The sequence below is a fragment of the Mustela nivalis genome (assembly GCF_964662115.1).
Source record: "Mustela nivalis genome assembly, chromosome: 6".
Classification (NCBI taxonomy): Eukaryota; Metazoa; Chordata; class Mammalia; order Carnivora; family Mustelidae; genus Mustela; species Mustela nivalis.
In genome coordinates, this window is record NC_139025.1 from 97,566,228 (window position 1) to 97,589,567 (window position 23,340).

The 23,340-nt window shown below is 47.4% G+C and overlaps 1 protein-coding gene across 2 annotated transcripts; it reads right to left on the minus strand.

Annotated features, from left to right (window-relative positions):
- Positions 1-8,299: 8,299 nt before the first annotated feature.
- On the minus strand, positions 8,300-22,445 carry SALL2 (spalt like transcription factor 2). 2 transcript variants are annotated; one of them, XM_082736540.1, is made up of 3 exons: positions 22,105-22,445; positions 10,106-12,942; positions 8,300-9,634 (listed from the first exon to the last, which is right to left on the minus strand). In XM_082736540.1, the coding sequence occupies exons 1-3, from the start codon at positions 22,175-22,177 to the stop codon at positions 9,227-9,229; spliced, it is 3,318 nt and encodes a 1,105-aa protein (XP_082592666.1). In that variant the 5' UTR covers positions 22,178-22,445; the 3' UTR covers positions 8,300-9,226. The 2 variants fall into 2 exon arrangements, with proteins under 2 accessions (XP_082592666.1, XP_082592665.1); XM_082736539.1 differs by lacking the exon at positions 22,105-22,445 and adding an exon at positions 13,332-13,773.
- Between the last annotated feature and the right edge of the window lie 895 nt (positions 22,446-23,340).

The following is a 23,340-nucleotide window of genomic DNA, read 5'->3' on the forward strand; positions in this document are numbered from 1 at the left end:
CAGGTGCCCCAAGGTTTTATTTTTAAGTAATCTTTACACCTGATGGGGGCTTGAACTTCCACCTGGAGATAGAGTTGTATGCTCCACTGACTGAGCCACTCAGGTGCCCCTGGAGTACAGTTTGGGGGGGTAGATTTTTTAAAAAATATTTTATTTATTTGTTTATTTGACAGACAGAGATCACAAGTAGGCAGACAGGCAGCCAGAGAGAGGAGGAAGCCGGCTTCTGGCAGAGCAGAGAGCCCATGTGGGTGGGGCTCGATCCCAGGACCCTGGGGTCATGACCTGAGCTGAAGGTGGAGGCTTAACCCACTGAGACACCCAGGCACCCCTGAAGTACAGATTTTTAAAATGAAAAGCAACTAATTCCTTTTGACCGATACTATCATATCCTTTCTGCTGTAGGTATTGCAGGCTTATGTTTTCATGCATTCATTTATAGAGTTATGGCTGGGGGTGCATGTGTGGCTCAGTGGGTTAAGCCTCTGCCTTAGGCTCAGGTCATGGTCTCAGGGTTCTGGGATCAGTGCCCAATAGAGCTCCTCATCTGTCTTTCTGCTCAGCAAGGAGCCTGCTTCCCCCTCTCCTTCTGCCTGCCTCTGCTTACTTGTCATCTCTCTTTATGTCAAATAAATAAATAAAATATTTTTTTAAAGATTTTATTTATTTATTTGACAGAGATCACAAGTAGGCAGAGAGGCAGGCAGAGAGAAAGGAGGAAGCAGGCTCTCCAGTGAGCAGAGAGCCCGATGCGGGGCTCGATCACAGGACCCTGAGACCATAACCTGAGCCAAAGACAAAGGCTTTAACCCACTGAGCCACCCAGACACCCCAATAAATAAAATCTTTTTTAAAAAATAAAGATAATGCTATTACTTAATTTACAATCTATGGGTGTGTGCCTGGAGGACTGGGGCACCTGGGTGGCACAGTTGCTTAAGCATCGGTCTTAGGTTCAGGTCATGATGCCAGGGTCCTGGGGTCTAACCCAATGGCTGGCTCCCTGTTCAACAGCGTGTCTGATTCTTCCCTCACCTCTGCCCTTCCCCTCCTCTTGTGCTCTCTCTCAAACAAATTTTTTTTTAAAAAAACACATTATTTTAAAAATTAAAAGGAGGACCAATGATGCAGAGGTATTGTTTGTTTGAGATTTTATTTTGGGATGCCTGGGTGGCTCAATCAGTAGAACATCTACCTTCGGCTGAGGTCATGGTCCCAGGTCCTGGCATCCAGGCGTGGAGCCTCCTTAAAATAAAAAAGTTTCAGGCTTGGAACATCTGGGCAGCTCAGTCTGTTGATCATCTGCCTTCCATTCAGGTTATGATTCTGAGATCCTAGGATGGAGTCCCACATCTGGCTCCCTGCTCAGTGGGGAGCCTGCTTCTTCCTATGCCTGCCACTCCCCCTGCTTGTGCACGCTCTCTCTCTCTCTTTGTTTCTGACAAATGAAGAAAATCTTAAAGAAAAAAAAAAACACTTAAAATAAAAGGTTCAGGCTTGAAATGACAGCTAGGGCTTCAACAGATGAAACTATAGGAGAAGACTCCAGGCTGAGGGCATGATAAAAAGCCAAGATCTAGACTTAGGAAAGCATGATGTCTGTCCTGCTAATTCAATTCAACTAGAACAAAGAGAATTACATTAGAGAACTTGGGAGGTTATTTATGTTTCCATGTTTGAGGCCAGATGGAAAAGGGTACATGTTACCTTAGTAAAGAAGTTGTAATTTATTCAGAATACAGAAGTGAACACTTGAGGGTTTGTGAATAGGTGGCTCTTTAAAGATTAATCTAGCGTTCTAGTTGTATTGAGATAGGGAAGAAAGAGATTTTAGAGACAGGGATAATAGTAGCCTTTTTGTTTGTTTTTTTTTTTCTTTTCTTTTTTTTTTTTTAAGATTTTATTTATTTATTTGACAGAGAGAGCTCACAAGTAGGCAGAGAGGCAGGCAGAGAGAGAGGAGGAAGCAGGCTCCCCGCTGAGCAGAGAGCCTGATGCGGGACTCGATCCCAGGACCCTGAGATCATGACCCGAGCCAAAGGCAGCGGCTCAACCCACTGAGCCACCCAGGCGCCCCTGTTTGTTTTGTTTTTAAAGTAGCCCTATGCCCAAGGTGGGGCTTGAAACCACAACCCCTGTAAAAGGGTCACATGCTCTACCAGCGGAGCCAGCGAAGTACCCCAGTTAGTAGCTTATTTCAACTAGTGTTTGGTGATAGGGACTTTAATTAACTCCGAAGCTAGTTATAGGTAGTAATCGAAAGAATTGGGTGAATATGGGGGGAGGGACTATTGAGAAGAAAGATGTATGTGTATTGGAATGTGGCAGTTTCATCCATTTACTCAGCAAATATTTGTTGAGTGACTACTATGTTCTTGATACTGTGCAAATTCAGTAGTGATCAAAATATTCATTTCCAACCTTTTTTCTCAATTTAATATACTTACTAGGCAATTTACACTATCTTTTGAGATGGGTAACTTTGTGTATTTGTTTTTTGTTTGTTTGAGATGCATGACTTTATATGTGAGCCTTCAAGCAGAGGACACAGAAATGTTTCTGGGCTCACATGAGGATCTCAGGATTTAATTTTAAGAATTACACTTAATTAAAAGAAAAATGTCATCTTCCTCAGCTGAAATACTCTTGGTAAAGTTGGTTGATGTGAGATCAAGGAAGACTACTCAAGGGGACTGTTCTACCTAAAGATTTTCTTTTTTTCTTTTTTTTTTTTTTTAAAGATTTTATTTATTTATTTTACAGAGATCACAAGCAGGCAGAGAGGCAGGCAGAGAGAGAGGAGGAAGCAGGCTCCCTGCTGAGCAGAGAGCCCGATTCGGGGCTCAATCCCAGGACCCTGGGATCATGACCTGAGCCGAAGGCAGCGGCTTAACCCACTGAGTCACCCAGGCGCCCCTCTACCTAAAGATTTTCACTTCCTTTAATGACCTGGGTCTAGCAACTGCCAAGAGAGTGGATAAGGGATGCTTTTGTGCTTTCATTTGGGATGTATCCTCTGTGGCCCTATGTTTAGACACGTTATCATTCCTGAAGTAAGATAACACCATTATTACTATATTATAGATTTTTTTTTTTTAATTTGACAAGAGAAAGAGCACAAGCAGGGAGAGTGGCAGGCAGAGGGAGGGAGAGAGGCAGGCTTCCTACTAAGCAGGGAGCCAGACCCCGACATGGGGCTCAATCCCAGGACCCTGGGATCATGACCTGAGCTGAAGGCAGATGCTTTATCAACTGAGCCACCCAAGCTCCCCTATATTACAGAATTGTTAAGAGTTCATTGTTCAGGGGTACCTGGGTGACTCAGTGGGTTAAGCCGCTGCCTTCGGCTCAGGTCATGATCTCAGGGTCCTGGGATTGAGTCCTGCATTGGGCTCTCTGCTCAGCAGGGAGCCTGCTTCCCTCTCTCTCTCTGCCTGCCTCTCCGTCTACTTGTGATTTCTCTCTGTCAAATAAATAAATAAAATCTTAAAAAAAAAAAAGTTCATTGTTCACAAATCTGAATCCCCCACTTATTATAAGATCACGTTCTTTCAGGATCCTTAACACTTAGAAATAAAATATATAGAAATTCTATAGCAGTAAAGTTAAATAGTCTTGGGGGAGAGTCTCGGACATAGCTGTGTAGAAGAAAGGAGTTGATTCATCTTGAAGATGGAATTCCATAGGTTAACCCCTAAGCAATATAAACAACTTTGTCTAGGACAGGAAGGGTTTTTTAATGGAAGAGATTCGGTCTCTGGTAGAATTCAAAGTATCTAAGGCCTGTATTGCCTCCCCTTACCTATAGAGGAAGCCAAAGAAATAGCACAGATATTTCTGGAAGTCAGCCAAATCAAGGGCAGCTTCCAGAAGTCTTTGCTTTCACATTCACTTTGGGTAAGTTTCTACAGTAGTATATCAGGCAAATTTTAGGAGCACATGCTCTGCTTATAGGGTGATTCTTTCTAGACTCCATAAGACCAGTTTTCTGCCCACTCTTAGCCAATCTGCATACCATCCTGAGCAGGGCATGGGAAAGGAACCTTATCCAGACCTCTTCTAGTCAAGACAGAGTGCAAGCCTAGTTGTATGCAGATAAGTGCTACATGCACTACATTAACTTTTCTTCATATCTGCTATGGTAGACTTCCTAGAATTAGTCCCAATGCCTCCCATTATGCCTTTATGTAGGGTGACTTTACCACTCTCCCTTTTAAGAGGTAAAGTTTATTTTCTCTCCTCTTGAATCCAAGTAGGCCTTCGACTAGTTCAGCCAACAGAATGTGGCAGAAGTGATATTAAGTTTCAGAGCCTCGGCCTTAAGAGGCCTTGCAGCTTGTAGCTTCTGCATTTATCTTCTTGGAGACCTGGGCCTTCACGTGAGTCCTGAGAGACAGAGAGAGAAAGATATCCTAGAAATCGAAAGACTTGAAAAGGAAAGGGGCCCAGAGGAAGAAAAGAGAAGAAAGTGATGTTGAAGTGCCAGAAGTGAATGAAGCCATCTTGGATCCTCTAACCCAAATCAGAGCTGCCAAGTGAGCTCAACCCTCACTGCATGGAATATATTTTTTTCTTACTCATTTTTTTTTTTTAAAGATTTTATTTATTTATTTGACAGAGAGAGAGATCACAAGTAGGCAGAGAGGCAGGCAGAGAGAGAGAGGAGGAAGCAGGCTCCCTGCTGAGCAGAGAGCCCGATGCAGGACTCGATCCCAGGACCCTGAGATCATGACCTGAGCCGAAGGCAGCGGCTTAACCCACTGAGCCACCCAGGCGCCCTTTCTTACTCATTTTTAATTATATGATCAAAAGCAAAGTGTGACTAAGACTAGTCAATCTGTTATTAAATTAAACATTAGAGGGCCAACTGGCTGGCTCAGTCGGAAGAGCATGCAACTCTTGATCTCAAGGATATGAGTTTGAGCCCCATGTTGGATATAGAGATTACATTTTTAAAATCTTAAAAAAAAAAAAAAAAAAAAAAGTTAAGGGCACCTGAGTGGCTCAGTTGGTTGAGCACCTGGATCTTGATTCTGACTCAGGTCATGATCTCAGAGTCCTGGGATTAAGCCCAAAGTCAGGCTCCTCGATCAGCTGGAAGTGTGCTTGTTTCCCTCGACCTCTGCCCCTCCTCCCATTCATGCTCTCCCTCTCTCTCGCTATTAAATAAATAAATCTTTAAAAAAAGAAAAGAAAAGTTAAAAATTAGGAAAAAAAACAAGGAAAAGAAAAGTCAAAGTTGGGTCTAATTGAGAGTAATACTAGTGAAGTCTGTCTTGGGAGTCAGGAGACAACACTCCTTGGTTACTAAAAAAACTTCCAGGAATGGTAACCAGAGCCTCAGGAGTAGGAGTTTGTGAAATGTGCCAATAGAGTCCAGGCCTTTCTCGTGAGTGACACAGGTTGAAAACTCTAAGAAGCAGACGCAAAGGTAGAATTAGGATTCCAAGAGTTTTAACGGGGATTAACACCTGTAAAAGGAAAAGGGAGTGAAAGCAGTTTGGTGCAGGAACAATTGTCAGACTATGAGGCAGACCTGGCCATCTCTGTCAACCCAGTGGGGAATTCCAGAGCAAAAATGTTCATTAGAGTCCCATGTTTCATGGAAATGGCTAAGCTCCTGTACCACTCACTATCTTGCTTAGTCTTTGACCAGAGGCTGAAGAGTGGAGCAGTTGAGGGATGTCAGTGAATCAGGCTTCTTGCCGTTAGGTAGCCAGTTCTTTCTTAGAGGGGAACCTCTAAAGCAGCACATCTTTGTATCTGCCAAAGTGGAGACTTGGTGTATCTTACAGGTTCTTGAGCGGTACCAACTGCATTGGTCTTTAGGTTGTTATATGGATTATCAGAATATCTGAGTGGTTATTATGAAAGCTGAATTCAAGAGAATTGCATACTCCCTCACCATTCTCCATCTTTGCATTGAGTTATTTCCCTCTCTGGGAGCCTGCAGGCCATTGTTTGCATCTATCATACAATTTACTGGCACCGTATATTAATAGGTTCGTATTTTTCTTCATCCTAGACTGAGCTCCCATAGGGGCAGAAGTGTCTTACCTGCTTTTGGACCCGCCTAACAGTCTCCGAAACAAAATAAATCCTCAGAAATTAACTGAATGAATGAGCCAAGCTGCCTTAGAATAGTGGTGCTTTGCATCCATCCAGTTTGAACTGGATCCACTCTATTTATGTTTTACAAGATGCATTTATTTACATTCTCATTCCAGCAGGTTAGAGTTAATTCACCTTCCGCCAAAAGATGATCAAATGAAAAGTGACTGAGAGTGAGAAATGGGAGGCTGAGGGTGGGGGTTGGGGGGGGTGCTATAAAAAGGAAGAAACTAAAGGCTCTAAGAGACAGAATAAATTAAAGGTGACGAGAGAAAAGAACAAAAAAATTAAAGCTGTCAGGTAAGAGAGGTCAACAAAGAAGAAAAAGCAGGACAGGAGAATAAAAAGAATAAAAAGGAGACAGAAGGGAAAATAAAAGTAGAGCAATGAAGGAAGGGTGTGGGGAGGAGTCAGGCGCAGAGCATACCGGCCCAAGAAGTATCCAAGAGTTGAAGCTTTACCAAGAGCTGTTACCATAATGGGAACTGACATGTAAAGGGAGGGCAAGTCTACTTTAATAAGTTAAATGGCATTATCCATGTCCAGTGGGGGTAGGGGAGGTGAATGGAATAAGATTGGTGACCTACCTCCTTCCATAGGCTGAAAGGAGAAAAAGATTTACAAAGCTTTGCTAGGAATTAGAGGCACAAGCTGTTTCTTCCCCAGTTGACTTCACAAGATTTCCCATGTATTCCTGTTCACCAGGACCTTTTAAAGGGGACCTGTACTGCTCTGGTGGGGCAACTAGAATCAAACATTGGTTCTTTACCTTGAATTGAGCCAAGAATAGGTTTACTAACCTCCTCTTTCAGTCTTCCCACCCGTCTCATATCAAGAGTCTTTTTTTTTTATTTTTTAATTTTTATTATTTTTTTAAAGATTTTATTTATTTATTTGTTAGAGAGAGACAGGAGCGAGAGTGAGCACAAGCAGACAGAGTGGTAGGTAGAGGCAGAGGGAGAAGCAGGCTCCCGGCTGAGCAAGGAGCCCGATGCAGGACTCGATCCTAGGACGCTGGGATCATGACCTGAGCCAAAGGCAGCCGCTTAACCAGCTGAGCCACCCAGGCGTCCCAAGAGTCTTTTTTTTTTTTTTTAAAGATTTTATTTATTTGACACAGAGAGAGAGAGATCACAAGTAGGCAGAGAGGCAGAGAGAGAAAGAGGGGGAAGCAGACTCCCAGCTGAGCAGAGAGTCCCATATGGGGCTGGATCCCAGGACCCTGAGGTCATGACCTGAGTCGAAGGTGGAGGCTTAACCCACTGAACCACCCAGGTGCCCCTCATCAAGAGTCTTAAATGACATAGTAGGAAAAAAGCACTGTCCCTGATCACAAGGGAAAGACACTAATATCTCCCTTGTCGGCTCTTTGTACTTTACTGTTAGGAAGCTCTGGAGCCTATACCTTTGGAGGATCACTGTCGGTGGTACTAAACTGGGATCCTGGATCCAAGTCTGCCAATAATTGGCCAAGTGACTCTGGGCAAATCATTTTAGCAGCTCCATCCATGTAGCACTAAGATTCAGTGATATTGTAATCCTACAAATGCAAACAAAACAAAACAAAACAAATTCTGGGGACTCTACTCTAAAAAAAACAAGGTCTTAGAGTCATATTTAAACCTCACCAGGTTGTAGAGAGACAAGGTAAAAAATTCGTTTCATTTCACCCCCACTCCACACATACTTCCTCTGCTAAGAATCTTTCTTGAAATTATCCTGTTAGTAGAAATTATTAGTGTTGAATTACTTCTTTGTTCTGTTTGTGACATCAGATCTCAAGGATCACAAAGATAATTCTTCTTGGTTCGGCAGGTAACTGATGTCAGGTAGGCTAGCCTGGAATTCAGGAAAGACAAAGAAACAGCTTCCAACCTCCAAACAAAACAAACCAAAAACCCCACAAAAGCCTGATCGTGGAAAGTTCTAGACAAAGAGAAAATCTAGAAAATGACTGCACACAATGGACAAATCCTTTACTTTTTGAGAACATAAACTCCATTTCCACAGGGAAATTACATCCACTGGAGGTTGTCTTAGGACAAGGCTGAATGCATTAAGTATTTCAACACCATATGTTCAGCTTTGGCAGGAGATGTAGGTGGGAAGAGAATCTCAGTGTTAGGGAGTGCCCTTATCACACCCCAGCTGGCTATTTAGCCATGAAATAAGGAAAAACACACAAATATTTGGTTAAAACACTTTTAATGAAAAGGGAAAGACACTAATATCTCCCTTGTCTGCTCTTCACATTTTACTATGTTAGGAAGCTCTGGAGCCTATACCTTTGGAGGAGAAACCATCATTCACATCAGTCTGTAGCAGAACTCTCATTCTCTCCTCCTCAGAACTCCTGTTCCAAATGATCCTATGTTAAGAGTAAATACTACATCTCATTACAAGACGGAGAGGCAGGGAGAACACCACCTAGAGCTCATCTCCCAAAGCCTGGGACTCTAAGACCCAGACCGTGGCAAAGACGTAAGCCCCGGTCCATAGACAGGCAAACTGGGGAGGAAATAGGCCTTGAGAAAGGAAGATGAGGAAAATCCAAGGGGCCAGGGACTAAAGGAGGGAGTTATCTAAAACTAGAAGCACACTAGTGCTAGGAAGTTCCCTATGACCTAGAGTGCAGTGCTGCACACCAAGTCACTAATAGTCCAAAAGAACATTCATGAGACTCACCCAGTCAAGAACTGGAGGTCCCCTCCTTCACACCATGCCCCTTTCTTAATCTCATAGGTTCCCAGCAAGCCCTATGCTTCAGCAATACTCTTAAACCCTCCATCACTACTCTTTCAACTCCCCTCACCCATAATGCTTCTCAAAGATACGAACCTCACATTTCCCAAAATATTCTATGGGAGACCTGTTGGCAAGACATCTGCTTGCTTCCTAACTTTGAGAGGCCACGATGATGGAATAGGAGAAGCTGGAGGTGTCTTGGCATATTGAAGAGCCAACACCTTGGCCTGAATGGGAGTGTACTGGGAAGAATGTCCTATATGCCCTCTGTTTCCCCCAACCCCTTAAGGCCGAGCCACCAGCTACAGATATGGTGTGTCTTCATCGCTGGCACCTTCTGGAGCAGGAAGTAGCAGCAATGTACATTTTGCTACTTTTCTTCCATGACGGACTTCTCAGGCACTGCCTTGGGTGCAGGAGACCGAAATAGGAAGAGGGGGGCTCTCTTCTCCTTGGCCTCTCTGGATCCCATTGTTGGAGGCACGTTCCCAGGCACATTTCCCGGGCCAAACAGCACTGGTGGTGCCAGGCTTAAAGCGGTAGTGGAGGTGGAGCTGGAACTCCGGGGCTTGGTGAGCAGGTCATGTGACAGGAAAGCTGTGTACTGGTTCCAGAAAGACAGGGGACCTACCCTCACCAGTTGGGCAGGAATGTCCTGGGACAGGAAGTCCTGCAGGTTGACCTGGTCACCAGAGAGGAGTGGCACTGGGCCCTCCAGAGATAGCTGCCGGCCCCTTCGGGCTGGGCTGCAATTCCAAATGTGGGTGCTCAGGTGCACCTGCCAAAGGGAAAGGGAGAGGAAGAAAGGAGAGGGGAGAAGGGTCACCCCAGGGAAGTTGGAGAGGGTTCCCCTTGGGAACATGAAAGCCGTAGAGAATCGAAAATAGAATCGAAAATATTCAGGTACAGTGAGTGAAGAGGGAAGAAAAATTCATCAGGGGGCCATCCCCCTGTGAGCACAACTATTTCCAAGCTCAGGGACCGAGAAAAGCCACTAGGGATGTATCACAGAAGGACTCAGAGAAAAAGACAAAACAGGGCTCACACATCTTGGAGGTCCTTCTACAGAGCTCTTGGTTTCTGCTCTGAGTCAAGGAGCAGCGGATAGAGAAAAACAGGCTCATGGGATCGTGGGGTCATCTTTTCGGGGGAAGGGGGAGATCCCTGGGGAAGCAATGGAAGGTGAGCAGCCTGGGACCAAAGAAAGAGCAGCAATATTCTGAGGGCCATGGGGGGCAAAGGGTTGTACCTGGTGGTGAGCCAGCAGCATATGCTTCTTGAGGATAGACCGCTCGAGAAAGCTCTGCCTGCAGAAAACACAAGTGAAGAGCGGCCCCTCCTTGGGGTGGGTCTTCTGATGCTCCTCCAGGGCTGCCTGGGTGGCAAAGGTCTGACCACACACCTCACAGGCCTTTCTGCTACTGCTCTCGCCCGGCTCCTTTCTCATGGCCTCCTGCATGCTCAGCTCCTCCACTGAGGAGCCACTGCTGCCTTCCCCTTCCCGGCTGAGTGCTACCTTTGGGCTCGAGCTCCTCTCTGCTTTGCCCCCCTCTTCCATGCCTCCTGTGACATCACTGGCCCCCTGTTCCATGGGCTGTGTTTGATCCAGGCTGTCGGGGGGTGGTGGTGGCAGGGAAGGCTGTTGAATCACTTTCTCATTGCTATCCATCTCCTTCCCAGCTGTGGCTGCTGCTGCCGCCACTGCCGCCACTGCCGCCACGGTCCCCACTTCCTCCTCCGCCCCAGATGCCTCTTCCGAGTCACCTCGCACAGATATTGCCTTCTCGCCTCCGCTCTCTGAGCCTCTCCCTGCCAGGGAATCTTCATCAGTCACATCTTCCTCCTCTTCCTCCTCTTCCTCCTCCTCTTCAGACAACTCCTCTTCTGGGGATGGCTGCTGGGACGGCTGCTGGGGGAAGCTCCCGGGCCCAGAGACTGTGGATTGCTCAGAGCCATTTTCTTGGGCAGCTCCCCCGCCTTCAGAGAGTGTGGTACCGCCATTGGGGATCTGGCCCCCAAGGTGCATGCGAACATGCTGCTGCAGAGTAACAGCATTGGTGAACTTCTTCTGGCAGATGGGGCAGGAGTTCTGGGCCCGGGCAGCTGGACTGGCCTTGTGGCCCACGAAATGTGCACGCAGGTTGCCCCGGGTGGAGAAAGCTCTGCCACACACTTTGCATTTGAAGGGCCGCTCACCTCCGTGTTGGCCATAATGCAGGCGCAGCGCGCGAGGACAGCTCAGCACCCGGAGGCAGATGACACACTGGTTAGGTCCTGACGAGGCAGAAGACGAAGTTGCCGGTGCCGAGGTGGTGGGGGCTCCCGAGGTGGTAGAGGCCACAGCCACAGCTCCTTGCCGATCAATCTTTTCTACCAGCTGCTGCAGCTTTGAGGTCTCAGAGGGTGAGGCCCCCAAGGGCTCCAGCACATAGGGGAAGGGGAAGCTACCTGTGGACTTAAAGTGGTTGGTAAGCAGCGCCCAGCTGGGGAGTGAAGTCACCAGCTTGCTTAGCTGCATTCGGGTTGCCGTGCCACTTTCTGCCACCCCGGCGATGGCCGAGCCCTCACTCCCCGGTGGGGTATTTTCATCAGCTTTACTTTTCGGCTCTACTGCTTTCATGAGCACAAACTTATTGAAAGCAGGGAGTGCAGGAGCCGTGGCTGTGCCTGCACCGGTGGAGAGCAGCGTCAGGCTCTCCGTGGCACTAAGTGCTGTGGTGGAGGCCACCAGAGGCTTGCGTTCCACACCTCCACCAGGCACGGCCACCTCCTCCTCGGCCTTCTCTGGTGGCACGGACATACCATAGGGCAGGCCGCTGCTGGTGATGACGTAGTCTAGGTGCTCTGGCACTGGGTGAGGGTTCATCTGCACATGCGGGTACTTCTCACGATGGCGGTGGAAATGCACTTTGAGGTTGCCACGGGTGGTAAAGCGGTTGCCACAGACATTACACTTATAGGGCCTCTCACCCGTGTGGGAACGCAGATGGATCTGCAGGGCACTGTCACTGCCAAATACTTTGGCACAGAAGCGGCACTTGTGCCGTCCACCGGGCTTCTCCAAGGGACCCATCACTTCTCCGTATCCCAGCTCACCACTTCCATTCTTTGGCTTCAGGAGCCCTGGAGAGGCAGCAGCCTCGAGGCCTCGGGCTGCCCCAAGACACTGCGCTGCCAGTAGTCCCGTGGTGCCTGGGAATGCCAGATGAGGTGAGGCCATCAGCTGATCTGCACTGCCAGGCAGGGCTGGGGAGGGGGTAGGGGTGGGTTTGTGGCTTCGCCCAACCCCTCCGGCAGAAAAAGGGTGCTGCGACCCCAGTGGATGGTAAAGATGGAAGAAAGCCTGCTTGGGTGTTTCTGCCCCCGAAGAGGATGAAGAAGAGGAGGAGGAAGGTGCCAGCGTCTTGCCAGTTTGGACAGGCTTGATGGGACTGAAGAGGGGAAGCAGGGGCTTGGTGGAGGAGGCAGTCCCCGTCCCAGGTAGCTCTGAGGGACTGGCAGGGGTGCCCACCGTCTGGCCTAAGGAGCCAAGCAGCAGCACCTGGCGGCAGATTTGCTCAGTCATCTGCATCTGGTGAATCTGGCGCTGCTGCAGCACCCGAAGCTCTTCCAAGATCAGAGGGATGTTCAAGTGGCCGCTGCCTACTCCTGGGGGCGGGGGTGGAGGAGGAGGAGGGGGGGGTGCGGGGGTAGATTCCGGAGGTAACGGGGTTGCGCCCAGTTTGGGACTGGCCAAGATCAGGCCCCCGCCTCCCCCAGCTGCTGTACCTGTGGCAGCGACCAGGAAGTGCCCCGCAGACTCCTCTACTCTCCGCTCTGCGCCCCAGGAGGGATCTGTGGGCACAGAGGACCCAGAATCCGGGGGATTGCTGTGCTCGGCCTCCATGACCTGGGGACTATTTTGGCCCTCCGCCCGGGGTTCAGAAGAGGTCGAAGAGTTGTTGGGGTTCTCCTGGCCCCCAATTATCACCATTACAGGGGGGTCAGTAGAACATGCATTCTGGTGGGCGAGGAATTCGGTTGGGTCAGTGAATTGTGCGCAGCACTTGGCACAGACTTGGGGGTGGTCCTCCTCGCTAGCATCACCTAGGGAGAAGACAAGGAGAGAGCGTGGGTGGTGCGGTTGGGACGGGCATGCGAAGGCTCTAATTAGCAACGAGCCCAGTAACCGCTTGTGGGGGTGGGGAGATGAGCTCACCCTCAGGCCACGCAGCAGGCTAGAGCTCAGTCTTGACCGGCCGGGACGTGAAACACCCCAGCGTAAGGGGTGGGGAGGGGCAGGCAGGCTCAAGCTTCTGCCTTCCCCAATCCGTCCCCCACCCCCCCAACCCGGGGCCACCGCGGGCGCAAGGAATGGGCGTGAGGAGAGGGTCCCGGACAGAGAATCGTGCATTTTTATCCCGTTCGCGGAAAGTCCATTAGCTCGCGCGCGTCCCCTCCGCCCCCACCCCTGCCCCGGCAGGGCCCTACCGCACCTCCAAGCTCCGCCGGCTCCCCGCAGGGCCCCCCAAGACGAGAGCTCCTCCCGGTTTCGTGCGCCATGGGTGTGGGGGAGGTGGAGGGCCGGGTAGAGCGGGAGACAATAGGTATCGGGATTGGGGGAGGCGGGGGTAGCCGCCGGGGCTGCGGCAGCCTCTGCACCCAGCGGCCCAGACTGCGGAGATGGAGATCGGCGGCAGCGGCGGCGGGGGCAGGGAGCCGCGGAGGAGGGGGAGGGGATCGAGGAGGCGCGGAGGAGGGGAGGAGCTGGAGCGAGAAAGCTGGGAGAGGGGAGATGGGGGAGGAGCTGCTCGGGAGCCCGGCGGGAGCCGGGAGTGGGAGGTGGGTGTGTGGGGCCGGATCCCAGAGCCTAGCAGGTTTCCGGAGGCTCAGTGACAGGTGCTTGTGGGGCGTGGTGGGGGTCCACCTTCCCTTGCCCTCTGCCAGCTCCCCCCTTCTCCAGATGTCTTTGCCCAGACCTGCCCCCACCCCCCTCGGGCTCAAGGGGGCACAGTGGGAAGGAGAGCCCGGCTCAACAGAGCAAAGCGATAGGCTTCTCTTATTTTTCTTTGGATAAAGGATCCACTGAGCCTGGAAAACGTGCATTCCGGAGAGGGTGGTCTGATTTCAGAGGTCTGAGGGCCCGAACGGAGAGGGAGCCCAGAACATCCATCCCTCATCAAAACACGCTCCCCCAAATACCCCAGGTTTTGTCCAGTCTTCCTCACCTTTATTCCCACCCTACCCCCATCCCTCTCCACAAAAGAAGTTTCTCAGGATGGGAGGCTGCAAGCTAGAATTTCCGAGGAAGTCATTTCAGGACCCTTCTCTGCGGAACACTGAGCCCCTTTACTCCCTGCCCCTCCTCCCACAGAATAGCCGAATGCAAGTTAACCCCCAGATCACTCGGCCCACACCTGATTTATGGAGTTCGTGCTCATTCAAGGAGCCATCTCCTTTTAGTACTCTCTTTCCTGCCCGTCTTCTTCCTCCATTGCCCTTCTCTTGCGACAACACACCGCTCGCTGTCACTATTAAGGACTGCTGCGGGCGGGGTAGATGCTGGCCAGCAGGGGCCTACAGGGGCCCACCTAGCTCTAACCTGGGGGGAGGGGAATTCCTGAAACAATGGGAAAAATGCAGTGGGAGCTACCAGACAGCCTTTCAATGCGGAAAGCCCTTTCAGCCCCAATCTAGTTTGAATGCCTAGAAATGACTTAACACCACCTCACCCCACAAAGGCCACCTCCCCTTCAGAGAAGATAAGAAGGGGTGAAGCTCTTAGACCAGATACTCTGCATTCCCTTTCTACCTTGAAATGTGTCTTAATAGGTTTTCCACTTCTTGAAGGAGTTTATCTTACTTACATGAAAGTGTCCCCAAGTCACTTAGTTTTGTAGTTTGCCTGGGTACCTTGTGCTAATCCCAGTTCTCGCCTTGCCTGACTGGTATATCAAGGTGCAGTGATCACTCATGCAACCATTTTCCTTTTTGTAAAGTGGTAATATTGTAGCTGTGATATCTTTCTCAGAGAAATACTGTGACAAAAACTTGAAAAACTGGACGAATCATGTTAATATGAACATATGGGACTTTAAATATTATGGACTAGAGGGTTGACATTGTCAGTGGCAAAAGAGTCAAAATAACCTAAAATACACATATACTAAAACAAGATCAATGTTTCACGTTCCTTATTAACCTTATTCATTTCTGAGGTAAGATGTTGGCTACTATAATTGGCACATGACAACATTAAGGAGACTTTTTTGGATGGAGATGAAACTACTTAATACTCGCAACACCCACTTCACTATTCAATGCAAATTTTGCCATCTTTTAAAAATAAGAACATTTTACTGAATTATGTTTGGAAACTTCAGATAATCATGAGGATCTTAACATTATGAATGATGACTGAAACAGATGAGCCTGACCCTTACAAGGAGGGAAAGGGGAATCTATTTCAATAGTGGAAGGTCACCGGTTAGTGCAGTGTTGTTTTTTTTTTACACATATTGAAGTCTGGAGAGGTGAAGTGACTTTTCCAAGTTCACACAGTTAATTCAGTGAGGCAAACGTTCAGAATTTTTACTCCTATCCAGTGCTTTCTCAAGCACAACAACATTGTCTGGCTCCTCTCATGCTAGAGAAAGGGCTCTGTGTGGTTCCTGCCTGTCATTTGCTCTCTGGCCTCAGCAAGGGAGAGGGAATCAGATGGAGGCTTTCTACCGAGCATTTGTTAATTAGCATTGAACATTTGATATCAAGTTGCTGTTTTGTCAAGTCTTCCGACAAGAAAAGAAATCCTTTTCTTTTCATCTTCTCCTGGGAAACACTGTCCCCTTTCTTGCTCTTTAATGAAACTTGCTTTCTGATGCGTAATTTGATCTGCACTCTTCTTTAAGGTAAATTTAGTCCCTGCTGAAAGGTGACGGATCAACAGCCACCTGTAAGAGGAACCTTCTCTTTCTCAGCACTTTGCACTCACTGCCTATCCTGAAAAGGGGGGCAGGATTCTTAGGCAGACACGAATGAAGTCATAAACACAGGAATAAACTAAGCTAGTAATGGTGTCCCTAGATAGCAGATAAGGTGAGGTAAGCTATCCCAGGTTGCACACAAAGTCCGGGATGGACATTGGGACCAAGACCTGGACATGCTGGTTTAAATATACAAAGAGCCAAAATGACAAGGAAAAAGGAAACCAGGTAGCTCTCTGAACTGCTGCTCTAGGCTTGGGAGAGCATGGCTAGGGAGGACAAAGAGAAAAATAGGTGCGGAGTGCACAGCAGGAGGACAGAGTTGAACAGGTGGTTCTCAAACTTTGCTGCCCATCAGAATTACTAGCAGAACTCAATCCCAGAACCCTGAGATCATGACCAGAGCCGATGGCAGGCACTTAATGACTGAGCCACCCAGGGGCATCATGGGGCTACCTGCTCAGCAGGGAGTCTACTTCGCCCTCTCCCACTCCCCCTGCTTGTGTTCCCTCTCTTATCTGTCTCTCTGTTAAATAAATAAATAAATAATTTTTTAAAAAGATTTCATTTATTTATTTGACAGAGAGAGAGAGAGAGAGAACAGCAGGGGGAGCAGCAGGCAGAGGGCGAGGGAGAAGCAGGCTTCCCACAGAGCAGGGAGCCTGATGCAGGGCTTGATTCCAGGACCTTGAGATCATAACCTGAGCCGAAGGCAGATGCTTAAGGACTGAGCCACCCCACCCCAATAAATAAAATCTTAAAAAAAAATTACTGGCAGCACCTTTAAAAATCCCGATATCCAGGCCACACCCCAGATCAATGAATTTAGAATCGTGCAAGGTATCAGTATGTCATAAAATTCCTCAGGTGATCGCAATGACCAGCCAAGGATGAGACCCACAGTACCTTTCAGGTGACTGCTCTTCCCAGCAAACTTTCTATCCTGCTGCTCACAAATCTTACCTGCCCTCAACCTGGCCAAAATCAAGACAGTGGCAAAATCAGTTGTTCAATGCCAGATCTTTTTATCAGGCTCCCTCTCTCCTCTGCCTACAGCCGCAGGTTAGCTCTCTTGTATCCAGCTTCCATGGACAGAATTTTTTGTTTTGTTTTGTTTGTTTGTTTTTTTTTTTTGGAAAGGAGATATAAGTTTATTGAATACACCACGAGAGCAGCAGGTAGGACAGCACAGGACAGACTGCCTGCCAGAATTTGATATGATTTACACCTGACTGTGAACTTAAGTGACTGTATTGCCTTTCCCAGGGTACGTGCATTCCTGAGCCATATTTCTAGTTTTAAGATAAAGGCTTGCTCTACGCAGAGTTCAAGCATCGTCCAGCTATTAAAGAAACAAAGGACCTGCCTAAACTTACTGTTAGTGTTGGCCCAACACTAATAGTTTCTATAATTATGAATTGATTCTGTAACCACTGCTACTGTTCCTATAGACTGCTTCTAAGGGAGAAGGTCGCTGCTTCTCTGAATCACTCCTCTCTCCTAAAGACATACACATACTCACTCCTTTGCTACCCACACCTAGTAATGCACCCATGTCCTATGCAACATTGTAGGCAAACAGGTGTGCTGAGGTACATGTATGTGGGATGCTAAGTGAGAAAAATATATTTGTTTCTAAAACAGGAATATCTTAGATCAAACACCAAAAAGGTTTTTAAAGGGACATTTTTATGACATTGAAAGACTCAGCATTTAGCAAGGAATTTATACTTTTTTTTTTTTTTAAGATTTTATTTATTTATTTGACGGAGAGAGAGACAGTAGGAGAGGAAGAAACAGGCTTCCCGCTGAGGAAGGAACCTGAGGTGGGCCTTGATCCTAGGACTCTGGGATCATGACATGAGCCAAGGCAGAAAGCAGACACTTAAGGACTGAGCCACCCAGGTGGCCCAGGAATTCATACTCTTTTTTTTTTTTTTTTAAGATTTTATTTATTTATTTGACAGAGAGAGATCACAAGTACACAGAGAGAGGAAGAAGCAGGCTCCCCGCTGAGCAGAGAGCCCAACTCGGGACTGGATCCCAGGACCCTGAGATCATGACCCGAGCCGAAGGCAGCGGATTAACCCACTGAGCCACCCAGGCGCCCAATTCATAGTCTTTTGTTGCTAGAAGGGACTTCAGAGATCTGACCCCCTGAGCACACAGATTAAGATTGCCAGCTCTGAAGCAAACAGGCCTGAGTTCTTGTCCCAGCACTTTCTAATCTTTGTGATTTGGGGAAAGTTTCTCTATTTATCCAAGGCTTGGATTTCTCTTTAAAATGGGGGTATATCGGGTGCCTGGGTGGCTCAGTTGGTTAAGTGACTGTCTTCAGCTCAGGTCATGAACCCCGGAGTCCCAGGATCGAGGCCCACATCTGGCTCCCAGCTCCATGGAGAGTCTGACCTTCTCCCCTCTCATGTTCTCTCTCTCTCACTCTCTCAAATAGATAAATAAATCTTTTTAAAAAATTAAATATAACAAAATGGGGGTATATCAGGGGGCCTGGGTAGCTCAGTCATTAAGTGTCTGCCCTGCATCAAGCTTTCTGCTCAGCAAAGAGCCTACTTCTCCCTCTCTCTCGGCCTGTCTCTCTGCCTACTTATGATCTCTGCCTGTCAAATAAATAAATAAAATCTTTTAAAAAATTAAAAATACATAAGAAATAAAAAAAAAAATAGGGTCACCTGGGTGGCTTAGGTCATGATCCCAGGGTCCTGGGATCTCTACATCAGGCTCTCTACTTAGCTGGGAGTGCTCCCCCTGCTTGTGCTCTCTCTCTCCCTACAAATGAATGAATAAAATTTTTTAATAAATAAATAGATAGATAAACAAAGAAATAATAATTAAATAAAGGCCAAACACTGAAGCCCTGGAAGAAGAATGGACCTGCCCAAGGTCACCTAGCTTCAAGGTCTAAGCTGGATTAAAAAGCAGGTTTTCTACTTCCTGATCCAGTGCTCTATATCGTACCCCACCTGAGTTACTTTCTACCTATGCAGAGATGTTTTCTTTTTGACCCAGGGATACCTAGAGCTGAAAGGCTTGAGCTCAATACCCTAAGGGATTATGCTCCCTACTTCAGATATAAAGAGAACAGAGCCCTCAAAACTCTCTTTTTGCCTTCCTTCTCTTTTTGCTGCTCTCGATGTCTGCCAACTTCCATTTCTCCCTCTAGATCTGTTTGGCTGTTGTCCTGGTTTCTCCTTCTCACTAAATATCTGGGTTTCTGATTGTTTCCTTTATTTCCCAGATGTACTAGTTTACATTTTCCCTACTCACATCCCTTATGTTCTCTAATCTAGATTTCTAGACTCTGTAGGGGAGAGAGACAATTTTTTTTTCTCTCCAGAGTTTTTTAAGTAAATAGACTATTTCCTTCTCATCATTTATGTGCAGTAACTATTCAGTTAGGTTTTTGGTGTTCTGGTCAGGGAAGCTGAACAAAAACAGGGCTAGAAAACAGGTTTTTCAGATTGTTTCTTGATGAACGTCTTAGGTCACTGCAAAGATGAGGCTTTTAAAAGGTGCAACAAAGGCTCAGCATTTGCTTGTCACATATGGTAAACATTGCTTGAAAGAAGGCAAGAACTCCCGAAAACCTTGGTGGCACCCTCGCCTGCTAAATAAATGTCTGCTGATGTTCCTGAGGGTATCCATAGTTTCACAGGGACACCAGAAGACGTACATAGAGTCGTCCCCCCACCCCCCCACCTAATTTGGGTGCATGCAGAACAGGAAAATGTCTTCTGGGGTTGAAGGAAAAAAGTCAGGAGTCTGAACATCACATAAGCAAATAAGAACTCTACCAATGGAAATGGAGGGAGTGGGAAAGCTATCTTGTAAAAGCAGGAAGGAATTTTAGATTTGATCAGATATAGCCACCTCATCTCCAGATGTGACCCAGTGGCACTCGAATCTTTTACTCTCAGAATTCTGATCAGAAAACCCTTCAGTGTTCTTAAGGGAGACCTTAAGACGTTACTGCTGCCTCTTGCTCCTTGCATTTATGTTTCTGACTTTTATGGCTCAAAGGCAAAATTTCAGCTGAAATTTGTTACCACCATTGGATTGGAGCCCGCACTGTTTCTACGGAGGGATGATTCTGTAGCAGCATCCCCATATCCCAAGTGAGAGCTGCAGCTCAACGGGCTTAAGAATCCATCTCAGGGCAGTGGTGAAAGATTTTTGACTCCCTCCCTGGCTCTTCATCAGCAGAGGTGCGGGGAGTGGGTAAGCAGACTTGGGAGGTATAAGGAGAGAAGAGGAGAGGTTGTTTTTTGGGGGGGCGGAGGAGGCTGGGGTGTTTCGGCATTGTTCCACATTGTTCCACAATCCAGGCAGCAGGGGAGCAGGACTGTGAGGCATCTCTGAGGCTCTATGGGAAGTCTCCTGTAGAGCCTGAGAAGGAAACATCCGGGACTGCAGCGGCATTAAGGAGGGCGAACGTCTCCCAGGAGGGAAGGATGCTACCACCATGAACCTATAAATATGGGCACAGTGGGATCCCAGCAAGGCAGTGACTTGAGGAGAATGTGTTTTATCCAAAACACAGTATGTCTGTTAAGGCTGTTCCATAGCACATGGAGCACTGGTTTAATCTCAGGTCTTTTTTTTTTTTTTTTTTTTTTTAACAACAGGTGGAAAAGTAAGTTTAATCCATGACTTTGTTTTAGTCACTTCAGATACATTATCCTAGAGCTTTTCAAGGCAACATCTCCTTGAGAAATACTAAAGCTTGCCAATAAGTTCCTGAGCTTTGGTCATATTTCAGCCCCTGCAGGAAGTGCCACTGTTCTCACATATGATAACAATACTCACACGTATTAAGTACTTATTTCTACTAGGGACTACCATACCACATATATGGAGCACTTATTTATGCTATTTATTTTTCCAAGTGCTTTACAGGTATTAACTCATTCCGATTCTCACAATCACCAAAGAGGTAGCTAGTGTTTTACAGATGAGGAAACTGCACAGAGAGGAAGTAAACCAAGATTGCACCTCTGAGTGGTGGAACCAGGATTTGAATCCTGAAAGTCTGACTTCAGAACCTTTGTTCTTACTATGACACTACACTGTCGGGTGAATCGACTGTTTGAGAAATAGTTTATCCCTGAGTTTATTCCAGACTTTCATAGCCTTAATATATATAGCCATAGCAGTATGTCCAAAACTTGCCTAAGCCTAAAACTACCTGAACCTTTACAAATATATAGGTTCCCAGACTCTAGTCCAGATTGTGGACAATCAAGCAAGTTTGAAAAACCCTAATTTAGTAGAGTGAGCACCACTAGCCCTGAGCATTAAGAAACCTAGGTTTTGGTCCTGTTAGGTTTTTGCCTGTTTCTGAGGCTTTGGGCAATGTTACTTTTCAATATCCTGTTGCTCTGCTATCCACCTGGTCCTGCACTGTTCCAGGAATACATGAAATATCCCTCCCCTCCATAGAGAAAACCTGTTACTCTATTTTTCAAGTTTATTTAATTTTTTTAAATGTAATCACTACATCCAATGCGGGACTCGAACTCACGACCTCAAGAGCAAGAGTTGCATGCCCTTCAGACTGAGCCAGTCGGTGGCCCCAGAAAATCTGTTACTTTAAAAACAGATGCAAATATGTTGACTAATATTTTTTTTTTTTTTTTTTTTTTTTAGCTTGGCCTCCCCTGAAGCACAAACCTAAGCCCCTCATCCAGCCCTCTCCTCTGGTCTCTACCCCAGGTGACAGGGATCCACACCCCAAACCAGGCTGCATCTGACCGACATTAGCTCTCTCCCTCTGGGAGCTCTGATCTGTTCTCAGCTCAGCCCAACAATGAGAAACTTTTTTCTCTTCTCCCTCAGGGGAACCTTCACGTTTATCCAATTCATTCTCTTGCAACCCAACTCTCCAGAAAGAAAAGGGGGGAAAATCCCACCCCTAAGAGACGGCCTCCAGGTCTGAGGAGGTTACTTAGCAACGGCACAAAGACCAGTGAGCAAAGGGGGACCTGAGGAGAAAACTCTTGGGTGGGGAGACAGAGCCAGTTTGAAAACTCCATTTCATCCAGAGAAAAACAAGGAAAACACAAACAGAACCAATCCTGAGAAAAGCCAAGCGGGGGGCTTCTCCCCAGCACAGGTCAACGCCTTCCTACTCCCTGCATCCAACTCCTTCACACCCCCAATGACCAAGTCCTCCCCTGGCTTCACCCGTGGCCCGGGTGCCCTCCCTTGCCCTGGCCTGACCCACACGGGCTGGGACTCAGGGCTCCCGCACCCCTCCCCAGTCACCCACCGTTCTCAGACGCGCTGGGACCTTCGCAGTCCGAGATTAACTGTTGGGGTTTCCGCTGCTTTCGCCGAGACATTCCCGGGTGGAGGTGGGGTAGGGAGGGGCAAAGCTCACTGTGTCCTAACCGGGGTGACCTGGTCTGGTCTCTCCTTGGGTCTGAAGCCAATGGATGCCTCTCCTCCAGTGCTAATCACTGTGAAGCAGAGACGTTCTCCCTTCCCAGAGACAGACAGACAGACTGGCCGTGCTCTCTCTGATTCTCTGTCCCTGACTCTCTCTCTCTCTTTCTCTCTCAATCTCTGCAAGTCTTTAAAGGGGAGACGCCCCCTTTTTTTTCTTCAGCTTCTTCCCTACGCTTCTGCAGCTCCCATTGTAAAAGCAAAAATCCTAATCTTTCCGCACACTCTTTTCTTTTGTACTGCAGAGGGGAAGGATTTAACCCTCTCCTCACTGCCGGGGCTCTGGCCTCTCCCTGTGCTGTCTGTTGAGAAAATGTCCCTGCTTGTTTCTCTAACTCTTCATCCAAAGTCCTCAGGTGCTTTTTGGTTCTCTCATGATTCTATGCCACCTTGTTTGATGATGCGACTATGTCTGGGGTATAAAACTTAAATAAGAACTTTCCCGGATATCCTGATTATGAGGTCAAGAAGTCAGGTACCTCGAGCCAAAAATGGGGATATGAAAGGCTGGCAAAAAGATGAAGATGGACAGTCATTACAATAAAACTTAATACAGGAGTGCCTGGGTGGTTCATTTGTTAAGCGTCTGTCTTCAGCTCAGGTCATGATCCCCAAGTCCTGGGATCAAGCCCCACATCTGGCTCCCTGCAGGAAGCCTGCTTCTCTCTCTCCCACTCCCCCTGTTTGTGTTCCCTCTCTGTGTCTTTCTCTGTCAAACAAATAAATAAAATCTTAAAAAAATAAAATAGGGGCGCCTGGGTGGCTCAGTGGGTTGAAGCCTCTGCCCTCGGCTCAGGTCATGATCCCAGCGGGCTCTCTGCTCAGCGGGGAGCCTGCTCCCCCTCTCTCTCTTCCTGCCTCTCTGCCTACATGTGATCTTTTTCTGTCAAATAAAAAGAATCTTTAAAAAAATAAAATAAAATAAAAACTTAAAAAACAATACAGGGAGAGCTCTTCATAACTTATAGGATATTTTCATGTACATGACACATTTTGAGTATTACAACTCTGAGATTAGCACAGCAGGTTTGACTACTCCTATTTATAAATGATTCTCTTT

Excerpts from the sequence above, each read along its gene's own strand:
- SALL2 (XM_082736540.1), bottom strand. The coding sequence starts at position 22,177 with ATGTCTCGGCGAAAGCAGCGGAAACCCCAACAGTTAATCTCGGACTGC. Across the intron at positions 12,943-22,104 it reads TCCCAGCGCGTCTGAGAACG|GTGATGCTAGCGAGGAGGAC; the intron begins GTGGGTGACTGG and ends TCTTCTCCCTAG. Across the intron at positions 9,635-10,105 it reads TGCTGCTGGCTCACCACCAG|GTGCACCTGAGCACCCACAT; the intron begins GTACAACCCTTT and ends TCCCTTTGGCAG.